This window comes from Cryptomeria japonica, chromosome 6 (genome assembly GCF_030272615.1).
Source record: "Cryptomeria japonica chromosome 6, Sugi_1.0, whole genome shotgun sequence".
NCBI classification, from domain to species: domain Eukaryota; kingdom Viridiplantae; phylum Streptophyta; class Pinopsida; order Cupressales; family Cupressaceae; genus Cryptomeria; species Cryptomeria japonica.
In genome coordinates this window covers 405,715,595-405,732,961 of record NC_081410.1, presented here as the reverse complement: position 1 = coordinate 405,732,961, position 17,367 = coordinate 405,715,595, and the positions used below count along the sequence as shown (strand labels likewise).

The 17,367-nt window shown below is 37.1% G+C and overlaps 1 protein-coding gene across 1 annotated transcript in view; it reads right to left on the bottom strand.

The window, feature by feature from the left end:
- The window catches only part of LOC131065845 (equilibrative nucleotide transporter 1), a 70,193-nt gene extending 53,160 nt beyond the window's left edge, over positions 1–17,033 (bottom strand). The window contains exon 1 of the mRNA XM_058000486.2: positions 16,335–17,033. Within this exon, the coding sequence (XP_057856469.1) occupies positions 16,335–16,869 (535 nt within the window). The 5' untranslated portion in view covers positions 16,870–17,033. The remainder of the gene's footprint in view (positions 1–16,334) is intronic.
- Positions 17,034–17,367: the final 334 nt, after the last annotated feature.

Genomic DNA, 17,367 nt, shown 5'->3' with positions numbered 1-17,367 from the left:
GCATTTGATTATTACTTATTACAGTTGCAGGTAATAATTGTGTATCTCTCTTTTCGTCTGTCATTTTTTATTCCTTGTGATTTTGGAAGTTTTTGTATGTTATCCCTTGTTATTAGACAATTTGCATGACCTTTGTTACCAAATAGTATTTATCATTGCATTTAGTAAAACTATTTGAAAATATTGTGAAATAAAAGGAATTCAAAAGAAAAAAAATGAGAAAGGGATTTTTGCATTAAGGAAACCCTAGTGTTTAGAGCAATTACATTTTGTGGTGCTGGAACACAAGGAAATTGTGCAGAAAGTGGGAGAGATTCTTAGTGAAAAGGGGAGAGCTGGTGAGCATGGAGCCTCAAGGAAGCATAATGGACACTCAGTATGGGATTCATATAGGTTTCGTTATCCATATTGGACATCATTGGAAGGAAGCAGAGGTCATAGGCAGGAGAAAACAAATAGGAAAGAAAAGGCTTGCAAATTGTATAAGCTTGCAGAAAAGCTTAAGCCTGAAATCCTTACAGATATTCACATCTCTATGTGATAAAATTTACAAAATCTTAGATAAGTTCTACACTTTGAACTAGTTATTCTTTCCATTTGTTTTGAAAACATATTAGCTGAATAATAAGGTGTAAAAACAGTTTAAAAATGGGTTTTATTGGGTGTAAGACTTATTTGACAATCATTTTAAATGCCCTGCCTCTGCATTATCATTAGTATTGAAACTAAATATAAGTTAGTTGCTGTCCACATATACCATTTATCATTGATTTGTGGCATGGACTGTTGTTACCTGTAATATCCCAGTTATTTTTTTTTGTTTTCAAGCCAATAGTAATCATCCACAAACAGATAACCCATTAAGGTTAGAAAGCATAAACTGAAAACTTGCTGAAAAATGCAACCCTTCCACTTTCTGATCACCAAGAGCCCAATGTGGGAAGGTGAGAGCATACGGTGAATAGGGGATCGTTAGATCTCAAATCTGCTGAAAGCTGAAGTGGAATACAATACTAGGCGGCAAGCCAACCCCTTCCGCTTATCTAGCGTGAATGCAAGAAACTTGGCGGTGAACCAGCCAATAGAAACATACAAAGGCACAAATCACTCGACCACGATATTTTAACGAGAGGACTGAAATTACACACGAACTCAACTCAACCGCTTATGCAGCGGGAGGACTAAATTACAATTCAATTGAAATAGGTGGCAAGCCAGCCTTTTCCACTTTTCAGTGAGATGAGAGTTACAAGCCAGAATTGGTTAGGAGTACTACTACTTAAACTTACAATAATCAAGATAGTGAGAGAAGAAGAGTAATGCTGAACATCCAAATAATAAGCATGAAATTTCTGCTAACATCAAAATCTGCAGGCTGGAAATACAAAACCAGCAGCCTATGGATTCACTAAAATGCTCATAACTCCCTCATTACTCACCCAATTCACCCAAAATCAGTTCTAAACTAATGCTACACCAGCCACAATGAAAACAAACCCAAAGGAAGTTATCAAAACCATATTTTTAAAACTCGTGAACTCGCCACGGACTCGCGAGTCCATGGGAGCCACGAGTCCATCTGAAAGACTCGCGAGTCTTTTGCAAGGACTCGCGCGAGTCTTTTGCATGGACTCACGAGTCTTTCAGATGGACTCGCGCGACCCAGAAAAAAAGCCATGCAAGCTTTAAAATCGAGTTTAACATGTGAAAAAATTTGGTCTCTCCATCAGGATTCATGTATGGAATATAACATTTAAGTATAAGTTTCTTCTTTCTTATACTTTAAGTTATATTCCATATATACTATCAGGATGTTTGAGAGTGGTTTCGGACCTCCATGAGTTATAATGCAAAATCTAGTTTTTGGAGGATTCTTCAATTTTCCAGACTTGGTCAAATTTCAGGATCCTTCGACGATGCCCCTTGACCCCAACTTGGGGGAGTTGCCCCCAAACCCCCATCAAAAAATATAGGGGGAAATTGCGCCGATGGAAGTAGGGAAAATTTAACCTCTGAGTCTGATTAGGCTCCATATAAAAGCATAATTAGCATTGAAGAAATCTTGGTATTATACATTTTAGAGTTGAAAGTTTGAAACTATGAGTATGTGACGTGTAATGTTTCAATTATGGCTCTTATGTTCTCTAAATGCATTAATTTCTTTATGTTTTTTTGTAAAACTACGGTTTGTTTTTTTGCCGAGACCTTGCCGAGTCTTTCACGAGTCTTTCACGAGTCCGAGTCAGAGTCCGAGTCCAAATTTTTGGTTTGCCGAGTCCGTGGCGAGTCCGAGTTTTTCAACTATGATCAAAACACCCATATTTATTTTTGCACGCTTCCCAATGCACTTATTAAACCCAACGCCTAACCTGGGAAGTTCGATTTTCAATATAAAAATCCACACTCAAAATAAGATGCTAAAAACTTACAAGATGCATCGCCAATGGTAGGAAGGATGGATGAGCCGATACCCAGACTGATGGAATCGCCTGGCCAAGAGGTATGAGCAAAAAACACTTTCAACAGTTTCGCGACCACCAACCAGAAAACACTCCAATCTCACACAAAACACTCCACAATTTGCAACTCACTCACCAACAGCACTAAAAATACATGGACACAACTAGGTACTATCTTGCAAGTACGAAACTGAGACTTAGCTAGGAAGCCACACTTCGAAGCTCAGATTTTCAATCGCCAATTCGGCAACATAACGATGCAAATTCATAAGATACCACAAAACGGAGCCCAAGGCTCTTATTTATAACTTCTAACTCCCCAAAACCAAATGCAAATGCTCACAAATTCGCCCAAATTCAACTTTTTTCAATTGCATTTCCTTTACCCAAGGATGGCGCCATACTTAGACAAAGAACCATGCCAAGTAAGTCAAGGACCACGACTTGACTAGCAAACATGTGTGGTGAATAAAATAATATCTCCATTATAAATTTGGCGTCCCTTTCTAGACATAAAATTCACCTAGCACTTAGGAGATATTATGCGCCATTTCCAAAGCCAATAAATCAGTAGTAAAAATAATCAAATTAATTAAATATTAAACCTTAAGATAAGGAAATAATATTTAATTATATCACTTATGACTCCAATACTGATTATTGTCAAAACCAAGATGAAGCTGAGCAAGGAAGACCACTGAACTACTGCAGGATCAGGACCCTGTCCACTACCAAAAATAGAAATATGCCATTCTGTCACTTACTAAAAATAGTAAGTCATGAACTACTGCTCCGAAAAAGTAGGATCTTCGCACCCAGCGACAGAGCATGGAGAGCTCAATAGGACTGTATCACCAAAATAGCCAACCCCTGACTTACTAAAAATAGTAAGTTCTCGCCTCATCAAAGATTGAAACCCTATGTCTACATTGCACATAGCCTACAGGTCTCAGGAATAGGCCACTGGACCACTAAAAGTACATCAATGAGAAGGGGACATTACATTACCCTACATACACACATTGTATTCAGTCATGTATTGAGATTTATCATTGATTTGTGGCGTGGAATGTTATTACCTTGCATACATGAGTAGGGCTGTAACAATTTCATTACCCATTGAAAATTTTCTTTGATGTTGTTAATTGACCATACTTTCTTATGGCTGAGAGAAATTTGTAAAAGTCATGGTAACAGTTTTATACCTAGCAAATGCATTATTTGACCGTAAGTTCTTTTAAACCTATATGCAACACTTATAATATAATTTTGCCCTGTTTTTACATAGCTGTAGGTGTAAACCTATGAATTTATAGTGGAAATCAGTATTTTGTCTGTAGGATGTAATTATGTGCATAGGTATCACATTTAGTTGTGTTTATGAGCTGTTTTGCACAGCTGGAAGGCTCAATCAGTAAGTTTATATACGGAAATCAGAATTTTTGTTGGTAGTTTACTACTGTGCACATTTGCATGGCACTAAAAGTTGAGAAAATTGCTTTATAAGCTGCATATATAGGACGAGATTATTCTGTTAGTTCTATTTTTGAATCAACTCTATTTAGGTGTATACAAATACAGAACAATTGAGTGTGTGTGTTTAGGTGTATACAAATACAGAACAATTGTGTGCGTGTGCGTGTGTGTGTGTGTGAACAGTTCTGTTACAATTAATTACATTTATATGGCTTTTTGAGATGCTGAAAGCCTATTTTATAGTTCATTGCATTGATCTCTTGAACATAGACTTCATTAATGTTTATATAAAATGGACTTGAATGCTATTAGGGCCTGTCAATTTCATGATTATACTGGCAGCATAACTGTGGAATTGGTTAGAAAGACATGAAAATTAGCGATCTGGTACAGCTGTATAATTATTATTCTGAGTTAATTATAACTAATTTTTGACAATTATTTTAAGCAAACAGTCTTATATCAGTCTGAGTTTGTAATCAGACTGTTGCAGGGTTGTTTGCTTTAATAAACTATCATTTTCAGTAAGATTGCATAACTAAAATAGTAAATTTCCAGTGATTAAATGGTTGGAGCATCACTCAGGAGCAGGATAAGCAAGGAGTAGAGTTTTATTGTGACGTGCTTGAATATGTTTTCAATATGACATGCATATCCATATAGTGCAATGTGATTGGATTAAAAACTTTGGCCAGAGTAATGCTTGCTGCACACATTGTCAATTCTCAAATATCTATAGGGTATCTACAGATGCATGAAAGACTATCCATGATAGTAGTACTAATGCACTTAGCTCTCAGATTGGATATAGAACATTCGCAATTACCACGATCTGTCACCCTTGTTGAAGAGTCAGACCACTTCGAATAAGGTATGCAGGGAACCACCAGTCTGTGGTTGGAGGTAAAACGCTTAGATGATGCTCTCCCTCCATGTAGCTTGACAGAGCCAGAATGATTGCACTCGTTCAAGACATTGGATTATTTGTTATTGTACTTTTGAGGACACTAGATTATGTGTCATTATACCTTTAAAGAAATGAATGTACTCTTATATGAAAAAGTGTAATTAGGAGAGATTAGCTCCTACTAATCATTTTGTAAACTTTGTATTAGATATATCTGTAAAGTTTGAAGTCAAATGATGAATGAATTTTTTATTAAGGCATTATATTTTATTTATTAAATGTTTATGTATTTATTAAAATAATCTGACGAGATAGGCACCTCAAAACTCTATGAGTATATTTTTTATTAATTTTATTTAGTCAACAGTTAGAAAATATTTAACTTTGTAATGTAGTACGGACTTGGTTTGTTTCATCAGAGGTTGAGATAAAAGAATCTTTTAATGTGGAGCCCCATCTAAATTGAAAATTCTAGTCTTTTGAGTAATGAATAAAAAGTGCCCAAGGACAAGTTGGCATTTCAAAATAATCAACAAAATATGGGATTTTGACCAGCTAGGCAGTGAATTTAATGCCTTTTTCTGTAATAAATGATGGCTGATAATACAAAAAAATGTAGAATGGAAATTTCCATTTCCTGAATCAGAATGTGAGAGATTGTGTAGAAGAAAACAACAAATGTACTGTAACTGCAAGCAGAGGTTTGACACAAACTACACCTGCTTCTTCATGGTTGGTGGATCACAAACTACACCTGCTTCTTCATGGTTGGTGGATGGCCAAGCTAAAGAGGAACACACAGGGCAGTGCTGAGCTGTTGCCAACACCATCATCAACTCCCCCGAGATTAGTGAAGACACCAACCCTCCATGGCAGTAATAGAGAAATCAAACACTGTTTAAAAAAACATGAAGTCCATCAAACATAATTTTTCCACAGTCCATTATAATGAGTTGAGAGTATTAAAGTAATATTATATTATTTAATGGTCATTTAAGATAGTTCAGTTTATTTAGTTAGTTTCTATTTTAGTTTCTGTTTAGGATTGTTTCATTTAGACACATCACCTTGTAATTGCCTACATGTACACTATCGTTTTCATAATTGAATTAAGCAATTACCATTTCATGGTATCAAGCCAACTTTAAAAAAAATTGGCGAATTTTTATGAACAAAATTCGTGTTTATTCTGAAAATTAATTTTTTTAGAAGTTTTTTGATTTGATTTTTTATTAAAAATTGAAAATCAGGCTTTTCAGCAAAATTTTGAGGGTTTCTTCGTCAAAGGTTTTTTTGAACTCATAATCGGCATTTTATTCATCTGCAAATCATGACGCGTTTTTTCCCTGCTCACACGACGTCTTTCTAGAAAAATCACAGCGCATTTTCACGACCTGGCTGCGTAAAGATTTTTTTCCTCTGTCCTGACATTTCCAGGTCGTGTGTGCACGTGAAGGGTTTCTATAACAAGACAGCGATTTTTTCCTCACGCAGAACGCAGGCTTTTGCAACCACGACATTATTTTGCGCCTCTTCTGTTTTTTTTGTGACAAAAGGGTTTTCCTAATCGTGGTGACCTATTTTCTTTGGGTTGGTTTTTTCGCGCGAAACGCAGGCTTCTGCTAGTGAGCTATTTTCCACTGAGGCCCTGCAGAAGATTGTGCGACTTTTTTCTCTGCTCAAAAAACTGTTATCTATGTTTCCTGAATTTTTTTGAGGTGGCTAAGATTTTCTAATCTAGGTTCACACAGCATGCTGTTTGTGACCTAGGGTTTTTCGCAAACCTTGGGATTTGGGCCAATATTTTTTTGACTGATCTTTTGGATTAAAAATCAAGGTTTTAGTTTCTGATTATTTCCTCGATATTTGTGCACCGTGGGTTGTGCAAGTGTTGTAGGGCTGATTGATCAGTCTTTTGCAGTGCATTGGGATCCGTGCCCACAAGCTTTGTCATTTTTTTGACCTAATTTAAAGTTTGCAGTCACATGTGACTTTTTGCGCATCGAAAACTAGTGAGATGGCATCTGTGACAAACATTATGCTGGAAAGCAATTAGAAGTTCAATGGCCGCAATTATAACACGTGGAAACAGCGGATGCTAACTATCTTCGAGTATTGGTGCCTTGATGAGATCATTCTGGGTACTACAACTCGACCTTCAACAGCAGGAAAAGATCAAGATAAATATGATGAGCGCAATTGGGAAGCAATCATGCTCCTAAAATTATCTATCACTGATTATCAACTCCCTCGTATCCTGTCTGGTCACTCCACAGATCTGGCAACATTTGAAGGACCTTCATGAAACGTTTGACAAAAGCTGAGTGTTCTTTCTAAAGAGCATGTTGTTTTCAATAATAATGGATGATAAGATGTCTCTGCAAGAGCATCTTCTGAAGATCAAGGATATACGCAATCAGCTTGAAGCTTTTGGTCGCAAAATGGAGGAAGAAGACATGGTGGTGATTACGCTGAAAAGCTTGTCTCGATCCTACGAGCATTTTATTGAGATGCTCAATATTACTTCCACTAGTGTTGATCTCAAGTTTCCTACCCTTTGCAACAAGCTTCAGCAGCAAGATAGATGGAAACAGCAATTTGACAGCAGCACTAGCACATCCTCCACTGAACAGACATTCACTGCCAAATCCTCGGATAAGGACAAAGGCAAAGGCAAGTCCTTCCAGCAGAAAGGACAAGGCAAACCTCAAGAGAACTCCAAGAAGAATATTACATGCAACTATTGTCACAAGTTTGGTCATATGAAGAAGGATTGCAGGAAACAATTGGCGTCCAAGCAATCAAAACAAGGAGGGTCTCAGCAGAAGGCCCATGTTGCAGAGCATGCTAAGCTGAAAGAATCTACCTTTTATGCTTTTATGGCCAAAAGACCAATTGATCATGTCCGATAATCTACTTGGTACATTGACTCTAGAGCTCCTCGTCATTTCACGAATCGACAAGATCGGTTCTTAGAGTACATGGCTTTCAATGATTCTATGATTTTGGGAGGAGAATAGTATACTATTGTCAGTAAGGGCAACATTCGGATTAAATCTAGAGGGAGAAAATTGTTATTTCTCAATGTATACTATGTTCCAAGCATGGAACTAAATCTCCTCTCAGTCAATCAGATTATGCGCCATTGTCCGAAGCTAGATGTCATTTTCAGTGCACACAAGTGCAACATTGTTGGCAAGGAGACTCGCACTACAATTGTTGTTGGCCTTGAGGATCATAGTCTTTACGGACTTGTTGACACTAGTGATTCTCAAGTGCATGCTATGGCAGCAAAGAGTTCATCCACCAACACTCTTTGGCATCAGTGGTATGGGCAACTGAATCTTCACTATCTCTCTCAGTTGGCTCAAAGGGTCTAGTTGTTGGGTTACCTAAGATTCAGTCCCAGAGTCATGGTGTTTACGGAGCTTGCCAGGTAGGAAAGCAGCATCGGACTCTTTTCTCAGATGGCAATCCTTGGAGAGCCTCCAAGGTCTTGCAGCTGGTTCATGCAGATGTCTGTGGACCAATGAACGTTGCATCAGTCACTAGGCGCCAAGCATTTTTTGTTATTTGTCGATGACTTCAATAGAAAAATATGGGTGTTTTTTCTTAAAAACAAATAAAATTAAGGCCTTAGTTGAAAAAGAGTCAGGATGTCCCATCAAAACTCTTAGGTTAGATAATGGGGGGGAAATTTGTTCTACTGATTTCTCCAACTTTTGTACAAAACACAGTATTAAGCCCCAGCTTACCACACCCTAGACTCTTCAACAAAATAGTGTTGTTGAGCGAAGGAACCACACAATCACCAAAATGGCCCGGTCTATGCTAGAAGATAGGAATGTTTCTAAGAAATTTGGGGCTCAAGCAATCTATACTGCAGTGTACCTTCTGAACTAGTCTCCTACATAGGCCGTTAAGAAGATGACCCCAGAGGAAGCTTGGTCTGGGAGAAAGCCCAAAATCAGCCACTTGAAAGTTTTTGCTTCTACTGCTTATGTTTGGGTTCCAGATGCAAAGAGATCAGAACTGGATTCAAAGTGTGATGTCCCCTATTAAGAGGCTGCCAATTCCTAAAGAGCAACATACATTACTACTTATTATGCTACATTAATTACATATTAAATAACTATGGTTGCTCGTGGTACAATTGATATTGTCATTATTCAAGCTCTAATCTTAATCCCTTCTAATTCTCAACCCTATATGGGGATTTACTTGTCTAGGGCGCAATGACACCACTTCCATAATGCAGCCCAGATTTCTGGAACATCAATCCATTCACCCTTGGGGTTCACTACTTTACCTCTCCCTAACAACACCACACCTCTCCTTATGGGGAAAAGAATTAGAATCGATTAAGTACTTAGACTGTGAATATATTGATGTCTCATTGTACTATGAACATATATATAATTAAGTATGACTACCATGCATATTGCAGTCTATATTAATACTACTAATTTACTATTAAATTCTTCATAAGAACATTATCAAGCTTCATATATTAAGCATATCCCCATGCATACCACCCAGAACAAGGATGTTACTGCCTGTAACTTAACGACAGTTCTGATCTGATCTGATCGATGGTGATTCACTGGATGCTTTGATTCCTCTCCTTAATATATGTCAAACCTTTTCATCATGTATGCCCTTTGGCAAGAGACACGCCTTTTCACCATTAGCACCCTTTGAAAGAGTGCAACTCTTCATTATTTCTACCCTTTGAAAGGGACACAACTTTTCACAATCAGATCTGCATTTCTTATTTAAATCAAATCTGCACTTCTGATTCCCAAATTATCCCCCCTTCAAATGAGTTCTCTTCTCCCTTTTATACCTCATATTTAAGGGAGTCACAACTTATCATTTCATGCCTTTTGACCATCATTAGCTTTAATCCAATTTTAATTTTATTTAATTATATTCTTTCGTATTTTAATTTAATTTTTATTTTTAATTATTTTGTATTTTAATTTCATTATTGTTATTTATTATTAAATTATATTTCAAAGTGGGGACATTACACAAAGAGCCAGAAATTGATGTTCACAGGCTCTAGTGATAATCATAAGGCTTATCGGCTGATTGATCTAGACACTGATTGTTTCATAATCAGTTGAGATGTTGTGTTTGATGAAGGAGGGCCTTTTCAGCTCTCTTCTCCTGTTTTCAGTTTTGAAGATCAGCCTCTGAATGCTAAGGATTTGAGTATTCGACTTCCCTTAGCTCCACCTAAAGGAAGGGATTCTGCTGATTCTGACACAGATTGTTGATTCTCCTCGACAGGATCTTGTTCCACCGGATTTTCCTTAGGAAAACCTGGATCAGCATCCAGATGAGTTTATTCCAAACAATCCTTCCCATGCTGATCATCCTGAGTTAGATATAGGTGCTTCTACTCTCCGGCCTAAATGGTGGGAAAAGACCATTGTTGTTGTTTGTGATGATGAGCTTGTTGAGAGGAGATCTTCTAGAGGCAAGAGCAAAAAGAACAGAGTAAATTTTGCTCTCATGGCAAATCTTCAGAGTATTTATGAGCCTCAAACTTATTCAGAAGCACAAGGAAAGCCTAAATGGGAGAAGGCTATGGAAGCTGAACATCATAGTCTTCTCAAGAATAAAACATGGGTTCTATCAAATCTTCCACCTGGGAAGAAACCCATTGGCTACAAATGGGTCTATATAGTCAAGTATAAGGCTGACGAAACTCTTGATAAGCACAAGGCTCGGTTGGTGGCTAAAGGGCTCTCATAGAAAGCGGGCATCAACTATGAGGAGACATTTGCTCCCACAACCAAGATGAGCACCATTCAGCTTGTTCTAGCCATTGCAGCATAGTTTGGCTGGAAGGTCCATCAAATGGACGTCAAGAGTGCCTTCCTCAATGGTGATTTGGAGGAAGAAGTCTGTATGACACAGCCTCAAGGTTTCAAGGTTGCCAGTAAAGAACACCAAGTATGCAAATTGGTGAAAGCACTCTATGGCCTCAAACAAGCTCCTCAAGCACGGTACATTAAAATTGATTAGTATTTGGTTGGACAAGGCTGTCAGAGGAGTCCTTCAGATCCCAACTTGTATGTCAAGAATACTAGTAGTGATATCCTTCTTCTTGTCATGTATGTCGATGACCTGATCATTACTAGTAGTGCAGCACATTTGATTGAGCAGATCAAACAGAATTTGTGCAAGTCTTTTGATATGACAGATTTGGGAATTCTACATTATTGTCTCGGTGTAGAGGTTTGGCAAACTAGTGGCAGTATCTTTATCTCTTAGTCAAAGTATGTCAGGAGTTTGTTGGATAAGTTCAAGATGAATGATTGCAAACCTTCATCTACACCTATGGAGAACGGGTTGAAACTATCAACCAAATCAAATTCACTTGTGGTGAATGAATCAGCTTTCAGGGAACTAGTTGGCAGTCTCATCTACCTCACAGACACTAGACCTAATCTTAGTTATGTCGTGAGCTACATCTCTTGCTTCATGATAGCCCCTAAGGTAGAACATCAAGTTGCAACGAAGCGTGTACTAAGATATGTGAAGGGTACACCTGACTTAGGCATTTTGTACAATAGAAGCAAAGATCCTCGGCTGATTGGTTTTACTGACTCAAATTGGGCAAATTCTATTGATGACAGAAAGTCTACTTCTAGGTATATCTTCAATCTAGGCATCAGTGTAGTCACATGGACCAATAAGAAACAGCAGGTGATATCTCTTTCCTCGAATGTAGCTAAATATCAGGGAACTGTCAAAGTAGCATGAGAGGCAATTTGGCTTCGAAGGATGCTTTCTAACATGCAAATGTCTCAAGTAGGTCCTTCTCCCTTGTTATGTGACAATCAAGGGGTGTTGAAACTTGCCAAGAATCCAGTCTTCCACGAGCAAACCAAATATATTGAGCTTCATTGTCACTTCATTCGACAACTTGTAGAAGATGGATCTTTTCAGTTGCAATATGTTCCAGCTGAGGATCAGACTGTAGACATCCTCACCAAGTCTCTAAGCCCAAACAAGTTTGTAAAATTTAGCGGGCAACTTGGTGTAGTTGATAGAATGACCATTAGGGGAGGGTATTAAAGTAATATTATATTATTTAATGGTCATTTATGATATTTTAGCTTATTTAGTTAGTTTTACGATTGTTTCATTTAAAAACATCGTCCTATAATTGCCTATATGTACACTATCGTTTTCATAATTTAATTAAGCAATTACCATTTCAAAGGGAGCTTTCAAATATAATTGTGTATTAGTTTTTAGCATCAACATTTTGGATCACACTTCCTAATCCATCATAAGTATGAGGAAAACGTATCCTAATAATCAATCATGGCATCTGAACTAAAACGTTGATGCTAAAAACTAATATGCAGTTATATCCAAAAGCTTGTAAAGTCCTTTGATGAATGGCTGCCCTAAGCTAAAAAATTTCACAAACATGCCGACAAAACGTAATGACAAAAACAACTATCATATTAAAAAAAAATGGTTCACTTTGAGCTCATGATTTTGGGCCTGTACTCACCCAAGTAAATCCCAGAAATCACACACCTTGCCCACAACCAAAATGAATTTGTCTAGGAACGAACCGAAACGTGATTTGAGGGTTTTTCTAAGCAAACCGTCAACAGAATTGAACTCTAAGCTACTAGTTCAGAATTGGTTATGTGGCAAAAAAAAATTGGTGGTTGAGTACATTTTGGATATGTCTGTACAAAAATCATAAATACATACATATTTTATCCATGCACAAAAATTTATTGTCACTAGATTGTATAACTATATATATTGGCTAAAGATTATAGATTCAATGGGTTAATAATATATATTAAAAATTGGGTAGTATTTTAAATATATCTCAGCCAAATCTTTAACCTATTATAAATATATAGGTACATTCTTCAATTTATAAGTACCCACAATATGGATGTGGTGGAAACCTAAAAGGCACTTAAAAATAAAGAATGTGTTGTTTTCAATATTATGAAGCCAATAATTATTGCTTTTTACAAAGCAAAGCAGTAGGTAATGATAACACCACTAAAACACCATTCATGCATTGGTAGCAATTAGTTGTCAATACTTGTCATTCCTACCACATTGCTCAGTTTATGATCATAATTTGTCTTCCGCCTCTATTCCACTTCTTGTGTTGGTTCTACTTGCTCACCTTGCCAAAGGATCACACTCCTATCACTGGCACTCCATCATTCCCTACTCTATAATGCAGACAATCACGGATCAACAAAATCAAAGACTTGTAACTCCTTTCATATCCTAACTGTTGTTGTTTGTGGAAATCCAGTTGAATAGAGAAGTGGCCTACCTATAATGATGCAGAAACCATCTGCAGCGAGTAAAAGCAGTATTCAAATTGTCAAATCCAACTAAAATGGCACCATTTGTAGTCCCCCGCCATTAATACAGAAAGAGCATTTGTAGCAGCAAGGTGCAGGAGGGTTTTATTCTTTCCTTCCATGAAATGTGATGACCTTCTTACCAGGTCTGTCGCAGAGAAACACAGAAAAATCTGGACCCATTTTGCAGGCACCTGGCTGTATCCAGACCAGGTATATAACAGACATGGATCCAGGCTGCAGGGGATCTGAATCAGTAAGCCAGATTGATCCTATTAATAGAATAGTTAAATCTTCTGTTCATTTTTCAAAGAAAATTGAGTGCTTCAGATAAATCAGTCACCATCATGGAGATAACAATTTGCTAATATAAGAAATCAGATTATTGGTACTCTCCTCTCCGATCCATAGTTCCATGTGAACGTCTTCAGGAATATTTCCAGTTTTCTGAATGGGTCCATAATAGTTCAAATATTACATCAAAACTGGATTTATAGCATTTAGCTTAAGATTACTACAGTTTAAGATTTCAGCTCATTTATATTCATTTTTCCTATTTGAAAAATTCAACCTATATTTTTGGAATACAGAGTTTTCAGATCTCAAAGTTTAGTCTCATTATATTGGCTGATTTCTGTTTTGGTCTCAGAACAATTTTTGGTCAATTTTGAAAAACATGGAAGCAAACACCACGAAACTAGCATAGATAATGATGAAAGCAGTTTTAACAATTGCACAAAAACGAATGCATGAGAGCACAAATCATAACAAAGCCACCATGTCACCCCTATAACCACTAAGCTTTTAGGCCAACACCAATGTCAGGTAGAAGACGACACATTTAGTTTCTTATAACAAGGCCATTAGGTCACTCCTCTAACCACTAGGCTTTTAAGCCAAAAATCATGTCAGTTAGAAGGCAACGCATTTAGTTTGTCAAAAATACCTTGCAAGAATAGCCACACAATAAAAGATATAATATATGCAAAGCATACTCAATTACATTTAAAAGAACAAATAAGAATGACAGCCAGATTAAAATTATCAATAAATTAGCATTTGGAAATTTATCAAAAGTTATTAACTTAATTTTGTAAAAGAATTGTGTTTTTGCCATGTGCCTTATAGTCCATGGTAACAAAATACCCTTTTACCAAATAAGACAGAACCTATAATTTCAGGATCAAGTGTAAATGCACAATAGCCTTTTAACATAGACATTCACTGCATATTGCTCAAAAACGTTGGAAAATCATAGCAACAAGTTTATGCATTGACAAATTCTTCACAAAGCAAAATGTTTCTTGAGCATCACATTCAATTCTTCCTTACAAGGGTTCCAAAATGCTAACAATGATATTCCAGTCCTTAATGCTGAAGTGAGCATAGCTCAATACTCTAAGATTTACAATCTATATTGCCTTTAGCTAAAGAACAAAATTGTAGATGTAAAGACCCCTGAAGGCTAATGCATGACTTCCTAAGAACCAACCGGCAGAGCAATTCAGTTCAAAATTAATCAACTGAGGAAACTAAGACTAAATAAAAATGAAACTAATGAATATTGGAGATCAAAAGACTGTTTCACATGCCGAGATAAAGGGGGGAAATGGCCAAATTTGTAGATTAGAACGATGAAAATAATGGATAGGCACAATAATATGAAGTAAACACGTGATGAAATAAATAAAAAAACAAGGCAAAACATTTCAATTTTTGTTATCTCCAATGGCAAGGCACGGCAAGAAAAAAAATCTCTGAAACATCATGGCTATATTAAATAATTGAAAATGTCGCTATAGATGGATGGTGGTTAAGATAAACATCCAAAAAAGCATGTGCACTCTTGTCCCCAAACCAAATACCTAAAAATTAAATTTTGACAGTGCTGCAAAAGTAATACAAGTTTTGTAGAAGCAAGAGTGGTGTTGAGAACAGATAACGATGTTGAAATTACATCCCAAAGCTTCTCATGAGCACAAAGACCCCAAACAAAAAGTTCCTAGGGTGGAGAAAACCTATTTAAGAATATGGTGTCAACTCTTCATTCTCCACTGAAACCCAAATTGCTACAAGTTGATCATGAAAATCTATGATGTCACCAGATAGGCGGCTAGCATGTCTATGTCAATCATGTGTAGTACTAAGTTTGTTTTTCAGCAGCAACTTATGGGAAATGTTCACACTATGATAAAGAGTGGTCAAGGCACAAGACATCTTCTTTGCTAATTTATTTTCAGTGATGTGATGAATAAAATGATCCTCCACAGAATTCAAGATGATATGTTTTTCCTTGGCCATTATCTCGTTATGTTCAACCAACTAAACAAAATCAGTTGGAGGCGTCAACACAATCTCCAAAAAGACCCAAAAATCAACTTTTTCCAACATCTGCAACCTGCACTTCCATGGATTAAATTTGTAACATATGATCTATTTCTTATGTCTGTGATCTATTATTTATTTCGTTCCTTCTCATTATTTGATTTTCGTATTGTTGTAGGTATTTTAATCCCCTTAAGACTAATTTGTTCAGAGGTGTGAAAAGAATTAATCTGGAAATTTACAGTTGATGAGTTATAAGATTTAGAAATCCAATGATTTATGGATCAGTTGTAGCATGGCAGATATGTTAAAGAGTCAAATGCGCCCATATTTTAAGATCGAGCTGGATGATTTCGAGGTATATTCAAATATTACCCTCATTAATCAACCTTAATTTTGTGTAGTGATGACAAATTCCAATGCAGCCTCTGGCGTAATGATAGTGGATATATTGAAATATAACCCATATTCATCAACCTGAAGGTCGCAGCGTAATAAGATACAGTTGAATGCCACCCATACTCGCCAAGCTAAAGATCGTAGCGTAATGATTATGGGGAATATTCAAATGACCCCCTCATTTACAATCCATACGAATGAGAACAATAATAGCAGTAAAATTCAGTTAAGGTTATTGGGATGGTTTACTTTCATGTTGTGCCTTTGGGACCAGGCACTCGTTGGTGGAAATTAAAATGGTTAAAAGCCCTAAACGAGGCCGAAAAGAAACCCACTGTGGCACTAGCCATCTACAGCATAAACACAAACTAAAAACCATTGTAAAACTTGAATTACCTGAAGCAGCAGTCCCTGCAACGACAGCCTGCATGAATTCCTCAGGAAGTTCTCCGGCAGAGCCAATCAAGCTCCCCTGCACAAAAGCATCGGCAATTCCACACCCAACAACCGCCGTAACAGTAATATAATACCCCACATCCAAGCCTCTGCGCCCTTTTATGTAAGCGGCATCCATTACCGGCACGACGAGCAAACACAGGAGAAACAGAGAGAGCCCTAAATTGATCCGGAATCGAGCGCTGGACTTCTGCGCCCATGTGATCAGAATTAACAGAAACAGCAGGCATGTCACCATATAACCCACAGAAAAAACCCGGTCTACCTGCTTGCCAGGGTAAATGTAGCTGAAATAATCTATGGCCGTTATGTAGGCGTTCCATGGGAGCAAAAATCCTGCGCCCAGTGTGAAGTAGGATAAGTAGGCTAAGTTAAAGCTGTCTTTTGGGGGAGGAAATCCTTCGTTTGTGAGCGGCTGGAGATCCTGGTCGCCTTCGCTGACATTTTTCACTCTTGGGTCTCTGAACAATCCCATTAATGACGTGGATCCCGCTGAGTCGAAATGAATCTGCGACCAAAAAAATGTAAATTTTGCCTCCTCCTTGTGGTTTACCAACTCACCGGAATGTCGCTGGCTCGATTCCCCTCGGGTTCCACGCAAGCTTACCTTTTTCACGTCGTTATTGTTATTATTTCAATTATGGCTCCACAGTTATGCTCACGTGTATATCTTGTCTACCAAACACTAATCAACCAGTCAAAATTTGTTTTTAAAATCTTCTGTACATGCTGTACACTCGATCAGATTTATTAAACAATTGAAAATCACAATTATGTTACATTCTAAAGCATTCAGAATGTTAAAATTAGAGCATTCGAATATTCCTTCTTGAATATTTATCAGATTTAGAGCACTGAACTTCTGCGCCAATGTCTGTAGATTTAGAGCATTCGAATATTCTGATTCAGAATGGTTAAATTAATATAAAAAAAATCTATTAATTTAACATTTGGGAAAAAAAATACATATTAT